At 44.8% G+C, this 20,130-nt stretch overlaps 1 protein-coding gene across 1 annotated transcript in view; it reads left to right on the top strand.

The window, feature by feature from the left end:
* The first annotated feature begins 256 nt into the window (after positions 1-256).
* The window catches only part of LOC136579857 (cytochrome P450 2C20-like), a 36,352-nt gene continuing 16,478 nt past the window's right edge, over positions 257-20,130 (top strand). Inside the window, exons 1-6 of the mRNA XM_066579918.1 lie at positions 257-449; positions 3,668-3,830; positions 6,191-6,340; positions 6,727-6,887; positions 8,497-8,673; positions 15,298-15,439. Of these exons, the coding sequence (XP_066436015.1) occupies positions 276-449; positions 3,668-3,830; positions 6,191-6,340; positions 6,727-6,887; positions 8,497-8,673; positions 15,298-15,439 (967 nt within the window). The 5' untranslated portion in view covers positions 257-275. The remainder of the gene's footprint in view (positions 450-3,667; positions 3,831-6,190; positions 6,341-6,726; positions 6,888-8,496; positions 8,674-15,297; positions 15,440-20,130) is intronic.

Here is a 20,130-nt window from a genome sequence, read left to right as displayed (position 1 = left end):
CCTGCATATTATCCATATAATCTCCTTTTTATGTCTACATACAGTATATGTAGTATAATACAATCAGACACACTCTACCCATCCCCAAAAAGCTTACAATTTTCAATGCCAGTTTTGTTGATGTAAAATGATCATGTCCTTGACGTCTGATTGGATGACCATGAGCACAAGGTCACCCAGGTTTGGCTCACATCACTAATGGCATTGTATAAAAAGGGATTTCTAGTCTGCAGCAGCAATACCTTTCAGTGGATTAGGAGAATCCAAGAGTAAACATGCTCTTTGCCACTGCTCTTCTCATTCTCGTTCTAATATGTCTGGTCGGCACTGTACAGCTGAAAGCAAAATCCAAGAGTCAACTACTACTGCCACCAGGTCCTCGTCCACTTCCAGTGCTTGGCAACATTCTTCAAGTGAAACCTAGGGAGCTACTGGTCTCACTCGATAAGGTAAGTAAGACCATAGGAGCCACTATATGAAGTAATATTTGGAGTAATGGAGATAAGTGTTCCAAGTGACATTTACATGAATTAGATAAGATTTTTTTTTTCACCATAAATAAAAATATCAAAAGGCCTAAAGTCAGAGACATAACTTAAAGCTCCTGGGGATCAATCAAAATCAAAAGCTTTGTTATATCGTACACCATTTTTAATACTGGTGTTCTCCTATGTGGCAGATAAGCTTTACATCATTATAGACTCTACATCTCCCCCATTAAAAGGGTTGTCCCATCTGGATCGAAATAGAGTTTTTCATGTTGATCGGCTGGTCGCCTGAGCAGCTTTATTCTTAGGAGTGCTTGTCTGTATATAAGAACATCTTTGACACGGACATTCATTTGAACATACATGTTAAACAACACGGTGGTTAGCTTTAGGGTCTTAGGTTTGACGCTGCTTTCACATGGGCGACACAATATTGCCGCAAGAAAATCGCAGCGATATCGCACCTTTGTTCTGTGTGATATTGCGGCATTTTCTCGCAGCAATGTCACAGATTTTGGTCGCTACAAAGTTGCACGACTTCATAGTGTGCTTTTGCCGCAATTTTCAGGGGAAGGGGGGCTTCAAATATAAGCCCTGCCCCGAAAATAAGTTTACAAGGGCAATAGGGTCCCAGTTAGACCTATGGAAAGTTTACCACTAGGACCTTCCAAACTGATAAAATTAAAAAATACCTTTTATTAAATTACTTAAAAGAAAAGAAGAACAAAACACACACAAACAATCACAAGAGGAGTTATGATGTAAATAGACACCTATAACTAGTAATCAGAAGGATGTTCGAAACGTAAATTTTACGCTCGACTTGTAGAGCAAAAACACTTGCCACTCGTGTAATATGAACAATGACAGATTAGAGTCATACGATAAGACTCTGTTGATGTAAATCATTGGTCATAGTCCAAGTGAAGGTGATTCAGTCTAATAGGAGGACGAATCCCATACTTGGTCAGGTATAACACCCTGCGTCAAAGGATGGAAATGACTAATACGTGAAAAAATTAGCTCATCAAGAGCGCGTCACCCAACGCGTTTCCCCCACCTAGTGGGTTCTTCAGGGGTTACAGTACGCTAATCCCAACTGATGTGTCAGGTCGTGGCCAAAGTCTACTTATGGAGACCACATAGACGTCCCGAATATAGAAGGCACGCTAGTGGTCGCCAAAAAATGGTCTGTTTGCGTCCATTTACGGATGCTAAGCACCGAAAAGATAAAGGTGCGTTGTAGGTAAAAACAGACCAAAAAAAAAAATAATAATTGACCCTAAGCGTGACAAAAAAAAAAAAAAAAATTTTATTTTGTCACCACTGTGGTCATAAAAAGAGCATAACTATCCTCTTAGTACAAGAAAAGGGCAGGGAGATATATCCCAAGCCCTAAAGCCGTTAGATAGAAACACGATCTGCAGTCCCTATGGTCCTAAAGATAGAACAAAAGTACCTAGCAGATATAAACTAGCTTAGGTTGCTAGATACATGGATAAGTGCAACCAAAGTAAGTAGTAACGGGGAACTCGCCCCTAAATCAGGACCCAAAACTGAAATCAAATAAAAGAAAAAAACGGCGGCATGTCAGTCCTTGTGGTGGACGTCTATGTGGTCTCCATAAGTAGACTGATTACTAGTTATAGGTGTCTATTTACATCATAACTCCTCTTGTGATTGTTTGTGTGTGTTTTGTTCTTCTTTTCTTTTAAGTAATTTAATAAAAGGTATTTTTTAATTTTATCAGTTTGGAAGGTCCTAGTGGTAAACCTGCCCCGAAAATAAGCCCTATCTGCATAAAAAATTTATAATACATCACCTATCAGGCGCTGTAATTAAAAATTTAAAATCCCAATCAGAGCAAGTACTCGATGAACCAATCACAGCCATTCAACGAATGGCTGTGATTTGTCCATCGAGCGCTGGCTCTGATTGGCTGAGCAGCGGCAATCGAGAACCAATTACAGCCAGAGCTTCCTGGAGGCGGGGATTTTAAACCTCCAATCCAGGAAGGGCTGCCTGAAGACTATAGAAAGTGTGCCAGAGCTGCAGAGGGGACGCGCGGGGGAGCTGACAGCGCCTGTTAGGTGATGTATTATTATTTTTTTTGATGCAACTAGGGTTTATTTTAGGGCTTTTACAGTAGGATTTTGTTTTTGTGCAATGTGATGCAACACAAATGAAGGCTTCATGAGAAACATGAACTACAAAACATAGCAATTTGCGGCTATATACAGTAGAGCATGTCACAATTTTTGTATTCTCGCAATGTCGCAGGCTACAAAACATTGCTCATATGGAAGAACCCACTGGAAAGCATGAGCTCTACATACATGCGATTTGTAGCAGAGTTGCATCACGAGAAAATCGTGCGATTTTGTCATCAGTGTGGAAGCGGCCTAATGCTGATCAAGCATAACATCTGCATGAAGTTTGCATATTCTCCATATGTTTAGGAGGATTTCTCCAGACACATCCCCATTCCAAAACATTAACTTACTATGAAATTGTCCCTAGTGGGTATGTGTATGCCTATGATAGTGGAATTAGATTGTGAGCAGTTCTGTGGACTAGGACTGACATCAGTAATGCAATTTCTATAGCGTGCACAGAATATTCTGTTACTACAGATAATCTGCTTTTGCCATAGCACACCAACTATTCAAGGGGATTGCAGCTTACCTAGGCTATTTGTGAAGTGTGCCTAAAAGCAAAGGGGCGCTTGCCCCAACTCTATGTCACAAACAGGGACTTAATTCTTTTCCATTGAAGTGAATGGAGCCAAGCTACAATACCACTCACAATCTGATATTGACAAGTTTAAGATATAAAAGACTTCTACTCATCTTGTAGAGAATGCTAGAATGGTGGGCATGCGGTGGCAAATAGCCAGTAATTACTACAAAATCATGCGCTCATTTGTCACTGCATAAGGGAGTGGTTTGCGATCGCACATGACGGCCGCTACGTGTCAATAGAAAAGGAAAAAGTTCTGACAACGTCAATAAAAATTAGACTGCAACCTGATCTCTCAAATTATCCTTTAACTGTCAGGTATATATTTGGAAATTGCTTCAAAATGCTCAAAATATATACATTGAAAAATATAGCTTCTTTCACATAAGACAAGTGGCGCATTTACTGATTTTTGACCTCACTATGGCTTGTATGTGCAGTTCCAGAAAAAATATGGACCCATATTCACTGTATATTTTGGATCTCGGCCTGCTGTGATGCTTTGTGGCTATGAGGTAGTAAAAGAGGCCTTAGTAGACAACAAGGATGTATTCAGTGGAAGAGGGACAATGCCATTGGCCAAGTATGTCCTAAAAGGATACGGTAAGATGTGCTTTTAATAACGATAGGTTTTTTTAAAATAAATTCTTTAGTTTGGTTTTAAACATCAGAAAAATCAAACGTTTCAAAAATATGATACACAAATTAGAGGGTATTGCAGATACTTTCTGCTTCGATAAATATCCCTTGGTTCACCATTTGTGGCTATGTAAAGAGGGACTTATGGTAATAAGTGGTAATATGCTAATAGAGCTCTGATTGTGTATCTCTGGCTCAATTAATTAGAACTGGCATAATAATTTAACAATGTACATACAATTGTAATTAAAGGGTAGAAGGAGTAAAGGCCCATTTAGACACAACGATTATCACTCAAAATTAGCTCAAAAGCCATCTTTTGAGTGATAATGGTTGCGTCTAAACGTGTGCCCATCGTGCACTGTCCGTGCACTATTCGTTCATCGGTTCAGCTGAAAATTCTGAGAACAATGCAGCTGTTTGCATATACAAAACAGCTGCTTTGTTCTCTGAGCTACCGTGGCGGTATCCTGCTTTGCCTGCATTAGCTCGTAAGTAGCTAATTAGCTACTTAGAATTATGCAAAGATGATTTTGCTGAAACAACAGTTTGAGTGACAGTTTTGAGCATTTTGAGTGATCATCATTCCGTGTAAATGGGCCTTAAGGTGGATCTGGGTGGGTTATAGACTGAGGGACAGGAAGATATGAATGAAGTAGGAGAGGGCAACAGTATATAAACAAAAGAAAAAGGGGGATGGGTGAGGGGAACCAGAGGATAGGGGCGAGAGGTATGATAATTCTGGTCGCTTAAGAGAGATTATACTGAGCTGCATATTGAAATGCTATCCATGGAGCCCATGATGAGATGAAAGATTTGTGAGTATACCAGAGCAACGTGGTGAGATCCTCCATCTCCATTATCTGATCCACCCTGTGTATCAAGTGGTACAGTGTTAGAATCGTGACCAATTTTCAAAGAATGGGTAAACCTGCTCTAGCAGCGTTGCTAAAATATTTAAATACAGATTTATGACATGCCTTTGGTGGTATGCCCGTAAGGTGCAGGAGATACAGGAGCAGTGATTTTGGTATTGCTAGATGTAAAACTTTACAGATTGTCTTATGGACAACCTGCCAGAAGGTCTCCATTTGTGGACAACCCAAAAGATATGGAGGAAGGAGCCCATGTCCCCATGATATCGCCAGCATTTTATACAACTTGGTAGGCACATGGTACCAGTGAGAGTGTATTTTGTAACCAGCTTCTTAATATCTGTTGGTGATGGAAGATTTAAGAGTGAATTTGAATATTTTGTCTACCTGGGATGGAGAAAATGTGCAGTCAAGGCGTATAGGTCCTGAACCCATGCATACAGACTCAAAGTAAGTTAGTTCCCTGGTAAAGTCTACGGGTGGGAAAAGGGTAGCGAGGAAATGTGAGAGTTAGGGTTCCTTCTCTAACCCCATTAGAAATATTACCAAGCACCTGCAGTAATGGATATGGGGTTGGCTGACCGAAGAGATGTCTGCAGGTATGGAGGGTTGCTCTATCGTAGGGTGACCCGATGTGGTAAGGTTCCTGGGAGCCAGGGCAATAGGTTCAGGGTGATCTAAGTAATATCTTGCCCCATATGGACCCACAACTTGAGATCAGCATGACAACACCAATCTAGTACTCTTTAAAGGAGAGATGCCTCATAATATTTTTTAATGTCTGGGAGACCTAAACCACCTGTGTTTTAGGGAGGAATAGGAGAGAGCAATTTATGGTGCATTTACACCCACAGATTATCGCTCAAAATTCATCAGAAACTGACAGTTTTGAGCGATCATTTTGCATGGATACTAATAGGCTAAATCAGCGCTTTAGTATTTCATTGCATGTACTTAGAGAACAGAGGGTGGTCTGTTCTCTAAATACATTGCTATTGTTCTCCAGCAGGACAGTAGCTGTTAACAACTGTTAAAGAATGTTATCAGCTATCATCAGAAACACAGTGTGCAGTCCATCTTATCTTATTGTCCTGAGGTACGAGGATTTCATGCGGACCTGAAGTTAGTGATGGATGAAAAGTGCATGGTAAGTGCATGATGGGCACATTTACACAGGATTATCGCTCAAAAAATGGCTTTTGAGTGAACTTTGAGTGATAATCGTTGTGTGTAAAAGGGCCTTTAGATGTGGTGGTTTGTTTCCCCATATATAATGTGTAAATGCTGAGTTCACTCATTGAAAATATTTGTTTGGTACTTTTATTCAAAGGGTCTGAAATATAGGAAATGTGAAAGAATATTCACCATAGTTTTAATCTCCCCTTTGTTATAAAGGACACACGTCCTATCTATATGTTTGTAGACTCTTGTAAACATTTTTACCTCCAGGGATCACAGGAAGCAGTGGGCAGCGCTGGAAGATAATGCGTCGGTTTGCTCTTACCACCCTTAGAAATTTTGGGATGGGTAAGAGGAGTATAGAAGAGAGAATTCAGGAGGAGGCTCAGTTTCTCATGAAGGAATTTGTCAGAACTAAAGGTGAGAACATTTTTCATGCCCCATAGCATCTGTCTGCTTTCAAAAATTGGATTGGTTATACCCTAATACGACCAACCACATGCCACTTACCAGCATTCACAAATATCCTCAAAGAATTTCATTAGAAGCATATTTTAAGATTGCTGAAGAGCACTTTGTGGAGAACATGCAATCTTCATGAATGCAGCCATAGCCTTCGTCTTGAAATGCTCTTTGCTCTCTAGATAATTCATGGTTCCTCCATAGATTGCCTTCACTTTGGTGATCAGCAACTCTACTGTATGTGTTTCATGACATAGTGCAGCCATGGAACCATTTTGAGAAACATTCTGTATTATGGCGACTATTACAGTATCTTCATCATTACATCTCCTTTTTCATTACAGGGAAGATGTTTGACCCCACCTTCCTCCTTGGTTGTGCCGTATCCAACATCATCTGTTCCATTGTATTTGGGAAGAGATTCAGTTATAATGATGAACGTTTTTTGTCTCTTCTCAGTAATATCACTGGGGGTCTACGTTTCATGAATTCTGGATGGGGGATGGTGAGTAGCACTAGGCATAATCTCTGGGGCATCAGAGAAATCTAGTAAATTTATTGGGTATGTAAGGCAAAATTTAAAATTATCTGCATACTGCTGCCTTCTTGAACTGTCTTCTATACAATAAAGTCTTTATAAGCATCAGTTATTACTCTACAGGTGGCATAGATAGCTGTCACACATGCACACTCAGTGTTCTCAAGGGATAGAGGGGAATACGTTGCTCTTGGATCCATTTGGTGGTAATTTATCTTCTGTGAGAACAAAGGGTCAGGCTTTTTGAAATCCAGCATACCCAATCCTGCTTTTCCCCTTTGCCACCCAGGGAGAGTCAAGATGCCACCATATACCTATATATCTAGCACCAGCATGACTGGCAAGGTGTGGTATGCCATTATTGTAGCACGCCTATGTGTAGCAGGTAGTCAGTAGACTGCAACGGGCTATGCAAATAGTGTAAAGTGCCGAACAAACGTTCAGTGCACCAAGTAAATATCTTTGGTGTGCTAAACGTTCAATTTAAAAATAATACATCTGTACTTTAGATTAGTGGGTTTGGCCAACATTCTTCAAATATGTATGGGCACCTTAAATTTAGAAAAAGGAGAGGAGACCTGGTACGATCAGGCCCCTTTTATATGCATGAAGTGTTGGGTATTATGCCCTGTGCAAAAAAAAATGCTTGTAAGGGTTTAAAATATTATGTAGTAAGCACTTACCGTCTTCCTAGAACACTTCATTCTTTCTTGAGCCGAGTCATAGTAGAAGGTCCATCACAATTTCTCACAGTCCCAAGTAGCTAATTCTCTTTATTGTGCTCTCTATACAAATCAAATGATATTAGCTGGTAAATCTCTTCCAATATAAATACAATGAAATCTTTTTAAAAAGCCATCTCTTTCAGAAGATTCAGGATATAAGCTACATTTTTTATGATGGATTCACAATAGCCTTAAATTTTAGGGCCTCTTCTTTGAGGTTTATAGGAAAATAGTTCCTGGGTTATGGTCTTAATAAAGTTGGATTAAGATTTGAAGACAGTTGATGAGTAAGGATTAGATTATTTTTTTGCTGCACTGAGTTGATTTCTGCAGGAAGTGGATGGCTTCATTCCCACTGCAGTGGCCAAGCTCAGTACTGCAGGCATTGAAATGAATGGGAACTCGGCTTGCAATACCAACCCTCACCACTGCATTGGATACAGTATGCTTCTTGTAGAAATCAGCTCAGTATATGAGCAAACGATTGCTGCTTAAACCAAACGATAAGCTAACGAGCCACAATAGTTTTTATGCCTGCATAAAATGAACGACAAACGAAAAGCGAATGATTCTTGTTTGTTGTTGGCTCTTGTTTGTACCCAATGATTTTCATTCCCTTTCGCTCGTTTAAATGATTTTTTGAGTAATAATCTAAAAACACCCTAAGTTCTGCTCAATACTACTATAGTTACTAAAGATCAAAAGTTCCATGTTGACTGAATCCTTGATTGTATATAATCAAAACCCATTTCCTGCCTCTCTTGATTACATTCTTTGGCTCTGAACCTACTATAATGTCTTTCAGTGCACCAGGTCTGCAGTCACTGACAGGTGATTTTTAATTGTTGCAGATTTTCTACTACTTTCATGGAATCCTAAACCACATTCCTGGTCCTCATCAGAAAGGGTTCCAACATTTCACAGACCTCAAAACGTTTGTTCATGAAAGGGTGAACGAAAGTTTAAAGGTGCTGAATGTGGACTCTCCACAGCACTTCATTGATTGCTTTCTCATTAAGATGCAGAAGGTAAGTGTCAAGACTAGAGATGAGCGAGCACCAAAATGCTCGGGTGCTCGTTACTCGAGTCAAACTTTTTGTAATGCTCGAGAGCTCGTTTCGAGTAACGAACCCCATTGAAGTCAATGGGAGACTCGAGCATTTTTCAAGCTGACCGATGCTCCGAATGGGGGAGGTTGTGTGAAACACCTGAAAATATGAGAAAGTCATGGAAACACCACAGAAACGTTAAGGGGATGGCAGGGGCAGCATGCATGGGTGCATCTGAGGCTCCCAGGTCCCACTATTAAGCCAAATTGGGGCAAGAACCTGGCGGTCACCCCCCTAGCAATTTACTTGGGACAGACCATAAGCAGCAAGGCACACGCACTGGCACATCTTAGCTAAGCACCAGACTAGCTGCAACCAAGAAAATCACCGCCTACAGGTGAGACCGCTGCCTCTTCTCCTGGGTTACATGCCGGCATTGCTGTCCAATCCCCCTGCACGAGCCTGCGTCCACAGGGCACACAAAAATTTCCCTGCACAGCGTTCAGCTGCCCTCATGCCACACGCTTGCTTGATAGTCACACCAACCTCATGTCGCTTTATAAGTGCATCTGCGATGAGGAGAAACCAGAAACACACACTGCAGAGGGTTGGCAGGGACAGGCAGCGACCCTCTTTGAAAGTGTGGGCAATAGCCCACAATGCTCCTGAGTATTGATGGTAAATTGACGTACGATCATAATTTCAATCCCGTGCCACCTCCGTCACAAAGTTGTCAGGAGCTGCAAACGTGGGCATAACGGGGACTCAGGTGCCATCACTTCTACACATCTCCAAAATGCAGCAGCTCATACTAACACCAAAGATTGGTTTGAAGCAGGAGGTGTCGCAAAAGTAGCGCACCACAGGCATACAGTGACCCTGTGAAAGTCTCATTAAATCACTAACGCTTCCTCTGAATGCTCCAATCCAGTATCTCGGATAACTGTGGTAATTTGTAGCATGAGAGATAATACATGTCACCAAGCGCTGATCCCCAGACCCCAAGCAGGAGGAGGAGGTGGCATAATAAGCCCGAGAAACCATTACCGAGGTAGGACCCACAATACTCTGTGTGGGAAGCATGTGAGCGGGCCCAGGGTCAGGCTCGGTCCCAGCCTCCACCTTGTGTGACCCAAGGTGCCATGAGTTACATAGCAATGGGAAATCCATGTGTCCCCACACACTTCATTCTGTGTAGGTGTAAGATAGCAAAACACCGCAATGGGGGAAGCCTTCTGCGCCCTACCCAAGTCATTCAGTGTATTTGTGCCAGATAGCTAAAACACCACAATGGGAAATCTTTGTGCATCCACAGCATATGCGAGCCCCTGCAACCCAGAGACAGTATTAAATATGAAGAAATCAGAGTGCCCAAACATGGCAGAGTTTCACCCCACCCAGGACTTTGGCCTCTGCCCACACCCTCAGCAATCATGGGCTTAAAGCGGACTCGGATGTTAGTACAGCAGTGAACATCTCATTAATTCAGTTACGCTTCTTTTGATTGGTCCAACCCAGTGTCTCAGATAACTGTGGTAACACGAGAGCAAATACATGTCACCCAGCGCTGAACCCCAGACCCCAAGCAGGAGGAGGAGGTGACATAATAGGCCCGAAAAACCATGACCGAGGTAGGACCCGCAATACTCTGTGTGGGAAGCACGTGAGTGGGCCCAGGGTCAGGCTCAGTCCCAGCCTCCACCTGGTTGACCCAATGTGCCGTGTGTTACATAGCTATGGGAAATCCATCTGTCCCCACACAATTCATTCAGTGTATGTGTCAGATAGCTGAACAACGCGATGGGAAAGCTATCTGCACTCTGTGCCCTACCCAAGTCATTCAGTGTATTTGTGCCAGATAGCTGAACACCGCGCTGGGAAACCTTTGTGCACCAACAGCATAGGCGATCCCATGAAAAACAAAGACAGTATTACACATGAAGAAATGAGAGTGCCCAAACATGGCAGAGTTTCACCTCGCCCAGGACCTCGGCCTTGGCCCACACTTCTGTCCAAGTCATTCAGTGTATTTGTGCCAGACAGCTGAACACCGCTATGAGAAACCTTTGTGCACCCACAGTATAGGCGGATTCCTGAAACATTTCTGTAGCAAGAGTATAGGCGAACCCCTCAAACCTTCCTGTAGCAAGAGTATAGGCGAACCCAGGAAACATTTCTGTAGCAAGAGTATAGGCGGACCCCTATAACTTTTCTGTAACAAGAGTATAGGCAAAACCCCTCAAACCTTTCAGTAGCAAGAGTATGGGCGGACCCCTCAAACTTTCAGTAGCAAGTGTATAGGCGAACCCCTGAAACTTTTCTGTAGCAAAAGTATAGGCGAACTCCTCAAACCTTTCAGTAGCAAGAGTATGGGCAGACCCCGGGAACATTTCTGTAGCAAGAGTATAAGCAAATCCCTTAAATCTTCCTGTAGCAAGAGTATAGGCGAACCCCGGAAAGATTTCTGTAGCAAGACTATAGGCGAACCCCTCAAACATTGGTGTACCAAGAGTATAGGCGAACCCCTGAAACTTTTCTGTAGCAAAAGTATAGGCGAACTCCTCAAACCTTTCAGTAGCAAGAGTATGGGCAGACCCCGGGAACATTTCTGTAGCAAGAGTATAAGCAAATCCCTTAAATCTTCCTGTAGCAAGAGTATAGGCGAACCCCGGAAAGATTTCTGTAGCAAGACTATAGGCGAACCCCTCAAACATTGGTGTACCAAGAGTATAGGCGAACACCTGAATTTTTTTTTTTTACCAGGAGTATACATTTTTTAAAGATACAATTCGTTGTTGCTTGATTTGTAACAGAGCCTGGAGGTAGCCCTCTAAAAACATTGGTTTTAACAAAGTCTTTTGGCCCACAGAAAACTTGGCGGTTCAGCGTGATGACATGCTATTTGAGGAGGAGGAGTAATATCCGAGAGGGATAGACCAAGCTACTTCTCCCTTTTTTGGGGGTGGAGAGTGTTCCCCTGCCCACACACAGAGACTTGTAGATAGGGGAGGCTCTATGCTGTGACTGGAAAAAAATAAACCGCTGTCTTGCGCTAATACATAGGGATCATTTACCGCTCACAGAGACTTGTAGATAAGAGAGGCTGTGTGGAGTGGGAGAAAATTCTAAAGCCAGTGGATAGTGCTGGTAACTGCGGCTACCTCAACACCCCCAAGGAAAGGGTATTGTGCAACGCTCTGCACAGGGGCAGAAAGCTATACAGCTAGTGGATAGTGCGAATAACTGCGGCTACTTCACCGCACCCAAGGAAAGGGTATTGTGAGACGCTCTGCACAGGGTCAGAAAGCTATACTGTCAGAGAAATTTCTAAGTACAGCACCAATCAGGCCCACCCCACTTGCCCCGCTGCCGGCGGTAAAGAAGAAAACACCACACGGAGGTCTGGTATAGTTCCTCACACGGGGACATGACTGCGCCGCGCGCTTTATTACAAATTACATGAGATCTTATACCCTTTGGTCTCATCACTAGAAATGGGTGATGGGCTCATTGGCTCAAATTCACCGCATAACCATATATGTAAAGTCCGGATTTCCGGCCTGAGACAGTGAAAGTTATGAACGTAGTTGAACAGTCGTTATCTTGCTATGGCGCCTCTGGAAAAACAGCCAAGTACACGGCCTTGTCCGATTCTTCTTGGCTGTGTTTAAAATACATTTTGTCTTCGCCTGGCAAGGCCTTTGGAATATCTGGTATAAGGCGAAGAATTAAGTTTTTCATAGAGTTAGTACATATAAGAATAAAGTTAGTATACATATAAAAAGAAAGGCACATAACTATATCTATATAAATGTATATATTCCAGGGTTTTCTTTTCTACCTACAAGGATATATATATTTCCTTCTCAATACAGCCAGTGGATAGTGCGAATAACTGCGCCTACTTCACCCAACACAGAAAATGGAATCTGTGAAATGCTGTTCTGCAGTGGCTCAGGAAATATTTGTGTTCTATTTAGCGATGAGACCTCTGCCTAATGCACTGCACACATAGAATGGTATAGCTGAAATGGTCTGCAGTGGCCCAGGAAATATTTGCATACTATTTAGCGATGAGGCCTCTGCCTAATGCACTGCACACATGGAACGGTATAACAGAAATGCTGTTCTGCAGTGGCCCAAGAAATATTTGCATTCTATTTAGTGATGAGATCTCTGCCTAATTCACTGCACACAAAGAACAGTATAAGGGCGAGCACCCACTGGCGTTTTTTTACCTGCGTTTTGCGTTTCTCCTGCACAGGCATAGAGATAACATGTGTTCCTGTCCACTGGCGTTTTTTTTTGCGTTGCGTTTTTAACATAGGAACTGTCAGTTGCATATGTGTCCTTATTTTTCTCCCAATGCACCCATGAAAGTCAATGGAAATTAATGGAAAAGCCGCGAAAACGCCGCGAAAAACGCGCGGAAAAATCGCGGGAAACGTTTTTTTCCCGCGGAAAACGCAAACGCCAGTGGGTGCTCGCCCTAACTGAAATGGCCTGCACAGGCCTAGATGCTTACAAAAATATTGGTGCACTACTGCTCCCAGCCAGCCACAACAGTAATGCACATGATGAGGAGTAGCCCTAAGAAGGACCATTGGGGTTCTTGAAGAGAGGATCCTACTCTAACACTTTCCTTATATCAGCAACAGCACTTTCCCTGACCTCTGCCAGCATGCGTCTGAGGCGAGCCGCGAGTGGGACCAGTTTAAGTACTCGGCGGTCACCTGATCGGCCCAGCCACTCACTGCTGTTGGCGGGCAGAGGGCTGGCACGTCACAGCAGGAAGTGGTAATGCCTTCCCCGCATGTTTATTTGCTAGAAAACATGCGGGGAAGGGAAATGCAATTGACTCGAGTACCGCGTGGTGTTCGTCTCGAGTAACAAGCATCTCGAATACCCCAATACTCGAACGACTATCAAGCTCGGACGAGTGTGCTCACTCATCTCTAGTCAAGACTTTATAATCATTGTGTCTTTTTGTCTTAATTGGTGATGACAAGAATAGATCTTGAGTGTTTAGTAAGAATTCAGGTCATAGATACCACAGAGACATCATCTCATATGGGGTACTTAGAGTTTCTCAGATAGTTCCCATTCATATTTTCACAAGTAATGTCTCCCTCAACAGGCTGTTCTCTTCTATGAAACCAAACCCCTCAATGACGTGGCCTTTTTTTCCCCCAATTTAGTTTTTTCCTCCGCACTTTAAAAAAAAATGTAACTCCTTTATTTATCAATAGACGTAGGTGCATGAAAGCTTGTTTTTTGCCGGACGAGTTTTATTTTTCAATGGTACTATTAAATGCACCATATAATGTACAGACAAAATTTTTAAAAATTCCAAGTGGAGTTAAATGAAAAAAAATTTTTTAAAAAGTCATTCCACCATCTTTTTGTGCGTCTTGTTTCTACAGTGCACAAACTGCAACAAAAATGACCTGATAACTTTATTCTATGGGTCAGTACGTTTACTATGATACCAAACTTATAGCTTTTTTTGCTGTACTACTTTTATTTGTTTTCAAAGATTTTTTAAAATTATTTTCTGCCGCCATCATCTGCTCGCAATAACTTTTTTTTATTTTTCCATCGACATAGTTGTGTGAGAGCTCATTTTTTGTGGGACGTCCTGTAGTTTGCTTTGGTACCATTTTTGAATACATACGACATTTTGATCGCTTTTTATCGCCTTTTTTTTTTGGAGACAGGGTGACCAAAAAAGAGCATTTCTGGCGTTCTATTTTTTTTTTTCACTTTCACCGTGCGCGGTAAATAGTACATTACTTTGATAGATCGTACTTTTACAGACACAGAGATACCAAATATGTATTTTCATTTTATTACTTAATTTTTTTTTGTAAATATTGCAAAAAGGTTTTTTTTTTAACTTTTATAACTTTTTAAAAACAATTAGTAAAACTTTATTGCTCTTATTTTAACTTTATTTTAATTGCCAGAGAAGACAACAACTTTGATCGCTCCTGCAGTATGATTATATCATACTGCTATCGGGCAGGCAGTCTATCAAGCTACCCCATGGGCTTGATAGGCATTCTGCCAAGACAGCCCCCGGCTGCCATGACACCCGCACGGCTCCCTGCAATCTCATGGCAAGGGACCATACAGGACCCCTGAACATCATTCGTGGGATTTAAATGTCGCTGTCAGGATTGACTGGCATTTAAAGGGTTAACAGCTCCGATCAGCCTCATGGCTGATCAAAGCTGTTGCCACCGGGTGTCATCTGTGATAGACAGCCGACTGCCGCACTGTATGAAGAAGGATTGCCCCGCGATCTCTCTTCATGAATACCCCGACACTGCAGGACATAAATGTATGTACTATAGCGGGAAGGGGTAAAACATTAAAAAGCAAGGAACTGGAGCTGTCTTCACAATCGTTTGTGGAGTATGCTGCAAAACCATGAACAAGCATAAGGCTTTGTGAAGGGGCTCATGTTTGGAGAAATGAACTAGAACAAGATGGTGGGCACTATTTTATTTCATTCTATAAAGCCACATCCTTGTAGATGTAATTGGGAAACATTAAACCAGAATGTTCCTCTTTGTATGACAATGTATCAGTCTCTTTCAGGAAAAAGAAAATCCAGACACAGAATTTCATAAGGAGAATCTTGTGGGTTCTACAATGAACCTCTTCTTTGCAGGCACTGAGACCACCAACACAACCCTTCGCTACGGGTTCCTCATTCTACTGAAACATCCAGAAATTCAAGGTAAATTCCTGTGTGTGTTTGTAAGAAAAAGTTAAGGGCCAAATTAAGGTCAGCAGGAAACCCAACCCAACTCTGGAATACACAATCCACCAGACCCCACATGCACATATATCTAAGTCAGTGACTTCCTAGACTTCCAGAGAGGGCTACACATGACTCCACCTCATTTTGCCTGGATAGGATTGCCAAACAACAAGTAGAGAATCACCACTTTTCTATGAGGTGAAGGTGCAAGATGTGAAAAGTCTGTATATTACCCATATAAATAGTGATTACTAGAGATGAGCGAGCACCAAAATGCTCGGGTGCTCGTTACTCGAGACGAACTTTTCACGATGCTCGAGGGTTCGTTTCGAGTAACGAACCCCATTGAAGTCAATGGGCGACCCGAGCATTTTTGTATATCGCCGATGCTCGCTAAGGTTTTCGTTTGTGAAAATCTGGGCAATTCAAGAAAGTGATGGGAACGACACAGCAACAGATAGGGCAGGCGAGGGGCTACATGTTGGGCTGCATCTCAAGTTCACAGGTCCCACTATTAAGCCACAATAGCGGCAAGAGTGGGCCGCCCCGCTCCAAACAACTTTTACTTCTGAAAAGCCCTCATTAGCAATGCATACCTTTGCTAAGCACCACACTATCTCCAACAAAGCACAATCACTGCCTGCATGACACTCCGCTGCCACTTCTCCTGGGTAACATGCTGCCCAACCACCCCCCCCCCCACGACCCAGTGTCCACAGCGCACACCAAACTGTCCCTGCCCAGCCTTCAGCTGCCCTCATGCCACGCCACCCTCATGTCTATTTATAAGTGCGTCTGCCAGAGGAACCGCAGGCACACACTGCAGAGGGTTGGCACGGCTAGGCAGCGACCCTCTTTAAAAGGGGCGGGGCGATAGTCCACAATGCTGTACAGAAGCAATGAGAAATCCAATCCTGTGCCACCTCCATCTGGAGCTGCACACGTGGGCATAGCAATGGGGAACCTATGTGCCACACACTATTCATTCTGTCAAGGTGTCTGCATGCCCCAGTCAGACCGCGGTTTTTTATAAATAGTCACAGGCAGGTACAACTCCGCAATGGGAATTCCGTGTGCACCCACAGCATGGGTGGCTCCCTGGAACCCACCGGCTGTACATAAATGTATCCCATTGCAGTGCCCTGGACAGCAGAGCTAACGTCAGATTAAATGCAGGTGGGCTTCGGCCCACACTGCATGCCCCAACCGGACCAGGGTTTTTAATTCATAGACACAGGCAGGCACAACTCCCTATTGTGAAGTCCCTGTGGACCGACAGCATGGGTGGGTGCTAGGAAGCCATCGGCGGTACATAAATATATCCCATTGCAGTGCCCATCACAGCTGAGGTAATGTCATGTTTAATGCAGGTGGGCTTCGGCCCACACTGCATGCCCCAGTCAGACTGGGGTTCTTTAGAAGTGGACAGATGCAGTTACAACTCCCTGTGGACCCACAGCATGGGTGGCTCCCTGGAACCCACCGGCGGTACATAAATATATCCCATTGCATTGCCCATCACAGCTGAGGTAATAATGTCATGTTTAATGCAGGTGGGCTTCGGCCCACACTGCATGCCCCAGTCAGACTGGGGTTCTTTAGAAGTGGACACATGTAGTTACAACTCCGTGTGGACCGACAGCATGGGTGGGTGCCAGGAAGCCACCGGCGGTACATAAATATATCCCATTGCATTGCCCATCACAGCTGAGGTAATAATGTCATGTTTAATGCAGGTGGGCTTCGGCCCACACTGCATGCCCCAGTCAGACTGGGGTTCTTTAGAAGTGGACACATGCAGTTACAACTCCGTGTACCCACAGCATGGGTGGCTCCCTGGAACCCACCGGCGGTACATAAATACATCCCATTGCAGTGCCCAACACAGCTGATGTAACGTCAGCTGTAATGCAGGTGGGCTAAAAATTAATTTGATTACACTGTAGGCGAGGGGCCCCCAAAATTGGTGTACCAACAGTACTAATGTACCTCAGAAAAATTGCCCATGCCCAACCAAGAGGGCAGGTGAAACCCATTAATCGCTTTGGTTAATGTGGCTTAATTGGTAACTAGGCCAGGAGGCAGCCCAGTTAAAATAAAAATTGGTTGAGGTGAAAGTTTCAACGCTTTAATGAGCATTGAAACGTCTAAAAATTGTTTAGAAAAATTATATGACTGAGCCTTGTGGGCCTAAGAAAAATTGCCCATTCGGCGTGATTACATGAGGTTTCAGGAGGAGGAGCAGGAGGAGGAGGAGGAGGAATATTATACACAGATTGATGAAGCAAAAAGGTCCCCGTTTTTGATGGGGATAGAGAACGATGCTTCCATCCGCGGGTGCAGCCTACGTATTGTTTAGGTATCGCTGCTGTCCGCTGGTGGAGAAGAGAAGTCTGGGGAAATCCAGGCTTTGTTCATCATGATGAGTGTTAGCCTGTCGGCACTGTCGGTTGACAGGCGGGTACGCTTATCTGTGATGATTCCCCCAGCCGCACTAAACACCCTCTCTGACAAGACGCTAGCCGCAGGACAAGCAAGCACCTCCAGGGCATACAGCGCGAGTTCAGGCCACGTGTCCAGCTTCAACACCCAGTAGTTGTAGGGGGCAGAGGCGTCACGGAGGACGGTCATGTGATCGGCTACGTACTCCCTTACCATCCTTTTACAGTGCTCCCGCCGACTCAGCCGTGACTGGGGAGCGGTGACACAGTCTTGCTGGGGAGCCATAAAGCTGTCCAGGGCCTTAGAGAGTGTTGCCCTGCCTGTGCTGTACATGCTGCCTGATCTCCGCGCCTCCCCTGCTACCTGACCCTCGGAACTGCGCCTTCGGCCACTAGCGCTGTCGTATGGGAATTTTACCATCAGTTTGTCCGCCAGGGTCCTGTGGTATAGCAACACTCTCGAACCCCTTTCCTCTTCGGGTATGAGAGTGGAAAGGTTCTCCTTATACTGTGGGTCAAGCAGTGTGTACACCCAGTAATCCGTAGTGGCCAGAATGCGTGTAACTCGAGGGTCACGAGAAAGGCATCCTAACATGAAGTCAGCCATGTGTGCCAGGGTACCTGTACGCAACACATGGCTGTCCTCACTAGGAAGATCACTTTCAGGATCCTCCTCCTCCTCAGGCCATACACGCTGAAAGGATGACAGGCAAGCAGCATGTGTACCCTCAGCAGTGGGCCAAGCTGTCTCTTCCCCCTCCTCCTCATCTTCCTCCTCCTCCTCCTCACCGCGCTGAGATATAGACAGGAGGGTGCTCTGACTATCCAGCGACATACTGTCTTCCCCCGGCTCTGTTTCCGAGCGCAAAGCGTCTGCCTTTATGCTTTGCAGGGAACTTCTCAAGAGGCATAGCAGAGGAATGGTGATGCTCATGATTGCAGCATCGCCGCTCACCACCTGGGTAGACTTCTCAAACTTTCTAAGGACCTGGCAGATGTCTGCCAACCAGGCCCACTCTTCTGAAGAGAATTGAGGAGGCTGACTCCCACTGCGCCGCCCATGTTGGAGTTAGTATTCCACTATAGCTCTACGCTGCTCATAGAGCCTGGCCAACATGTGGAGCGTAGAGTTCCACCGTGTGGGTATGTCGCACAGCAGTCGGTGCACTGGCAGATTAAACCGATGTTGCAGGGTGGGCAGGGTGGCAGCGTCCGTGTGGGACTTGCGGAAATGTGCGCAGAGCTGGCGCACCTTTCCGAGCAGGTCTGACAAGCGTGGGTAGCTTTTCAGAAAGCGCTGAACCACCAAATTAAAGACGTGGGCCAGGCATGGCACGTGCGTGAGGCTGCCGAGCTGCAGAGCCGCCACCAGGTTACGGCCATTGTCACACACGACCATGCCCGGTTGGAGGCTCAGTGGCGCAAGCCAGCGGTCGGTCTGCTGTGTCAGACCCTGCAGCAGTTCGTGGGCCGTGTGCCTCTTATCTCCTAAGCTGAGTAGTTTCAGCACGGCCTGCTACCGCTTGCCCACCGCTGTGCTGCCACGCCGCGCGACAACGACTGCTGGCGACGTGCTGCTGCTGCTGACACATCTTGATTGCGAGACAGAGGTTGCGTTGGAGGAGGAGGAGCAGGGTGCTTTAGTGGAGGAAGCATACACCGCCGCAGATACCACCACCGAGCTGGGGCCCGCAATTCTGGGGGTGGGTAGGACATGAGCGGTCCCAGGCTCTGACTCTGTCCCAGCCTCCACTAAATGCACGCAATGTGCCGTCAGGGAGATATAGTGGCCCTGCCCGCCTGTGCTTGTCCACGTGTCAGTTGTTAAGTGGACCTTGGCAGTAACCGCGTTGGTCAGGGCGCGTACAATGTTGCGGGAGACGTGGTCGTGCAGGGCTGGGACGGCACATAGGGAAAAGTAGTGGCGACTGGGAACTGAGTAGCGCGGGGCCGCCGCCGCCATCATACTTTTGAAGGACTCCGTTTCCACAACCCTATACGGCAGCATCTCCAGGCTGATAAATTTGGCTATGTGCACGTTTAACGCTTGAGCGTGCGGGTGCGTGGCAGCGTACTTGCGCTTGCGCTCAAACACTTGCGCTAGCGACGGCTGGACGCTGCGCTGACAGACATTGCTAGATGGGGCCGAGGACAGCGGAGGTGAGGATGTGGGTGCAGGCCAGGAGACGGTAGTGCCTGTGTCCTCAGAGCGGGGTTGGATCTCAG

Source organism: Eleutherodactylus coqui, chromosome 10 (assembly GCF_035609145.1).
Source record: "Eleutherodactylus coqui strain aEleCoq1 chromosome 10, aEleCoq1.hap1, whole genome shotgun sequence".
NCBI classification, from domain to species: Eukaryota; Metazoa; Chordata; class Amphibia; order Anura; family Eleutherodactylidae; genus Eleutherodactylus; species Eleutherodactylus coqui.
Note: the sequence above shows the minus strand (reverse complement) of the source record. Positions and strands in the feature narration are given on the sequence as shown.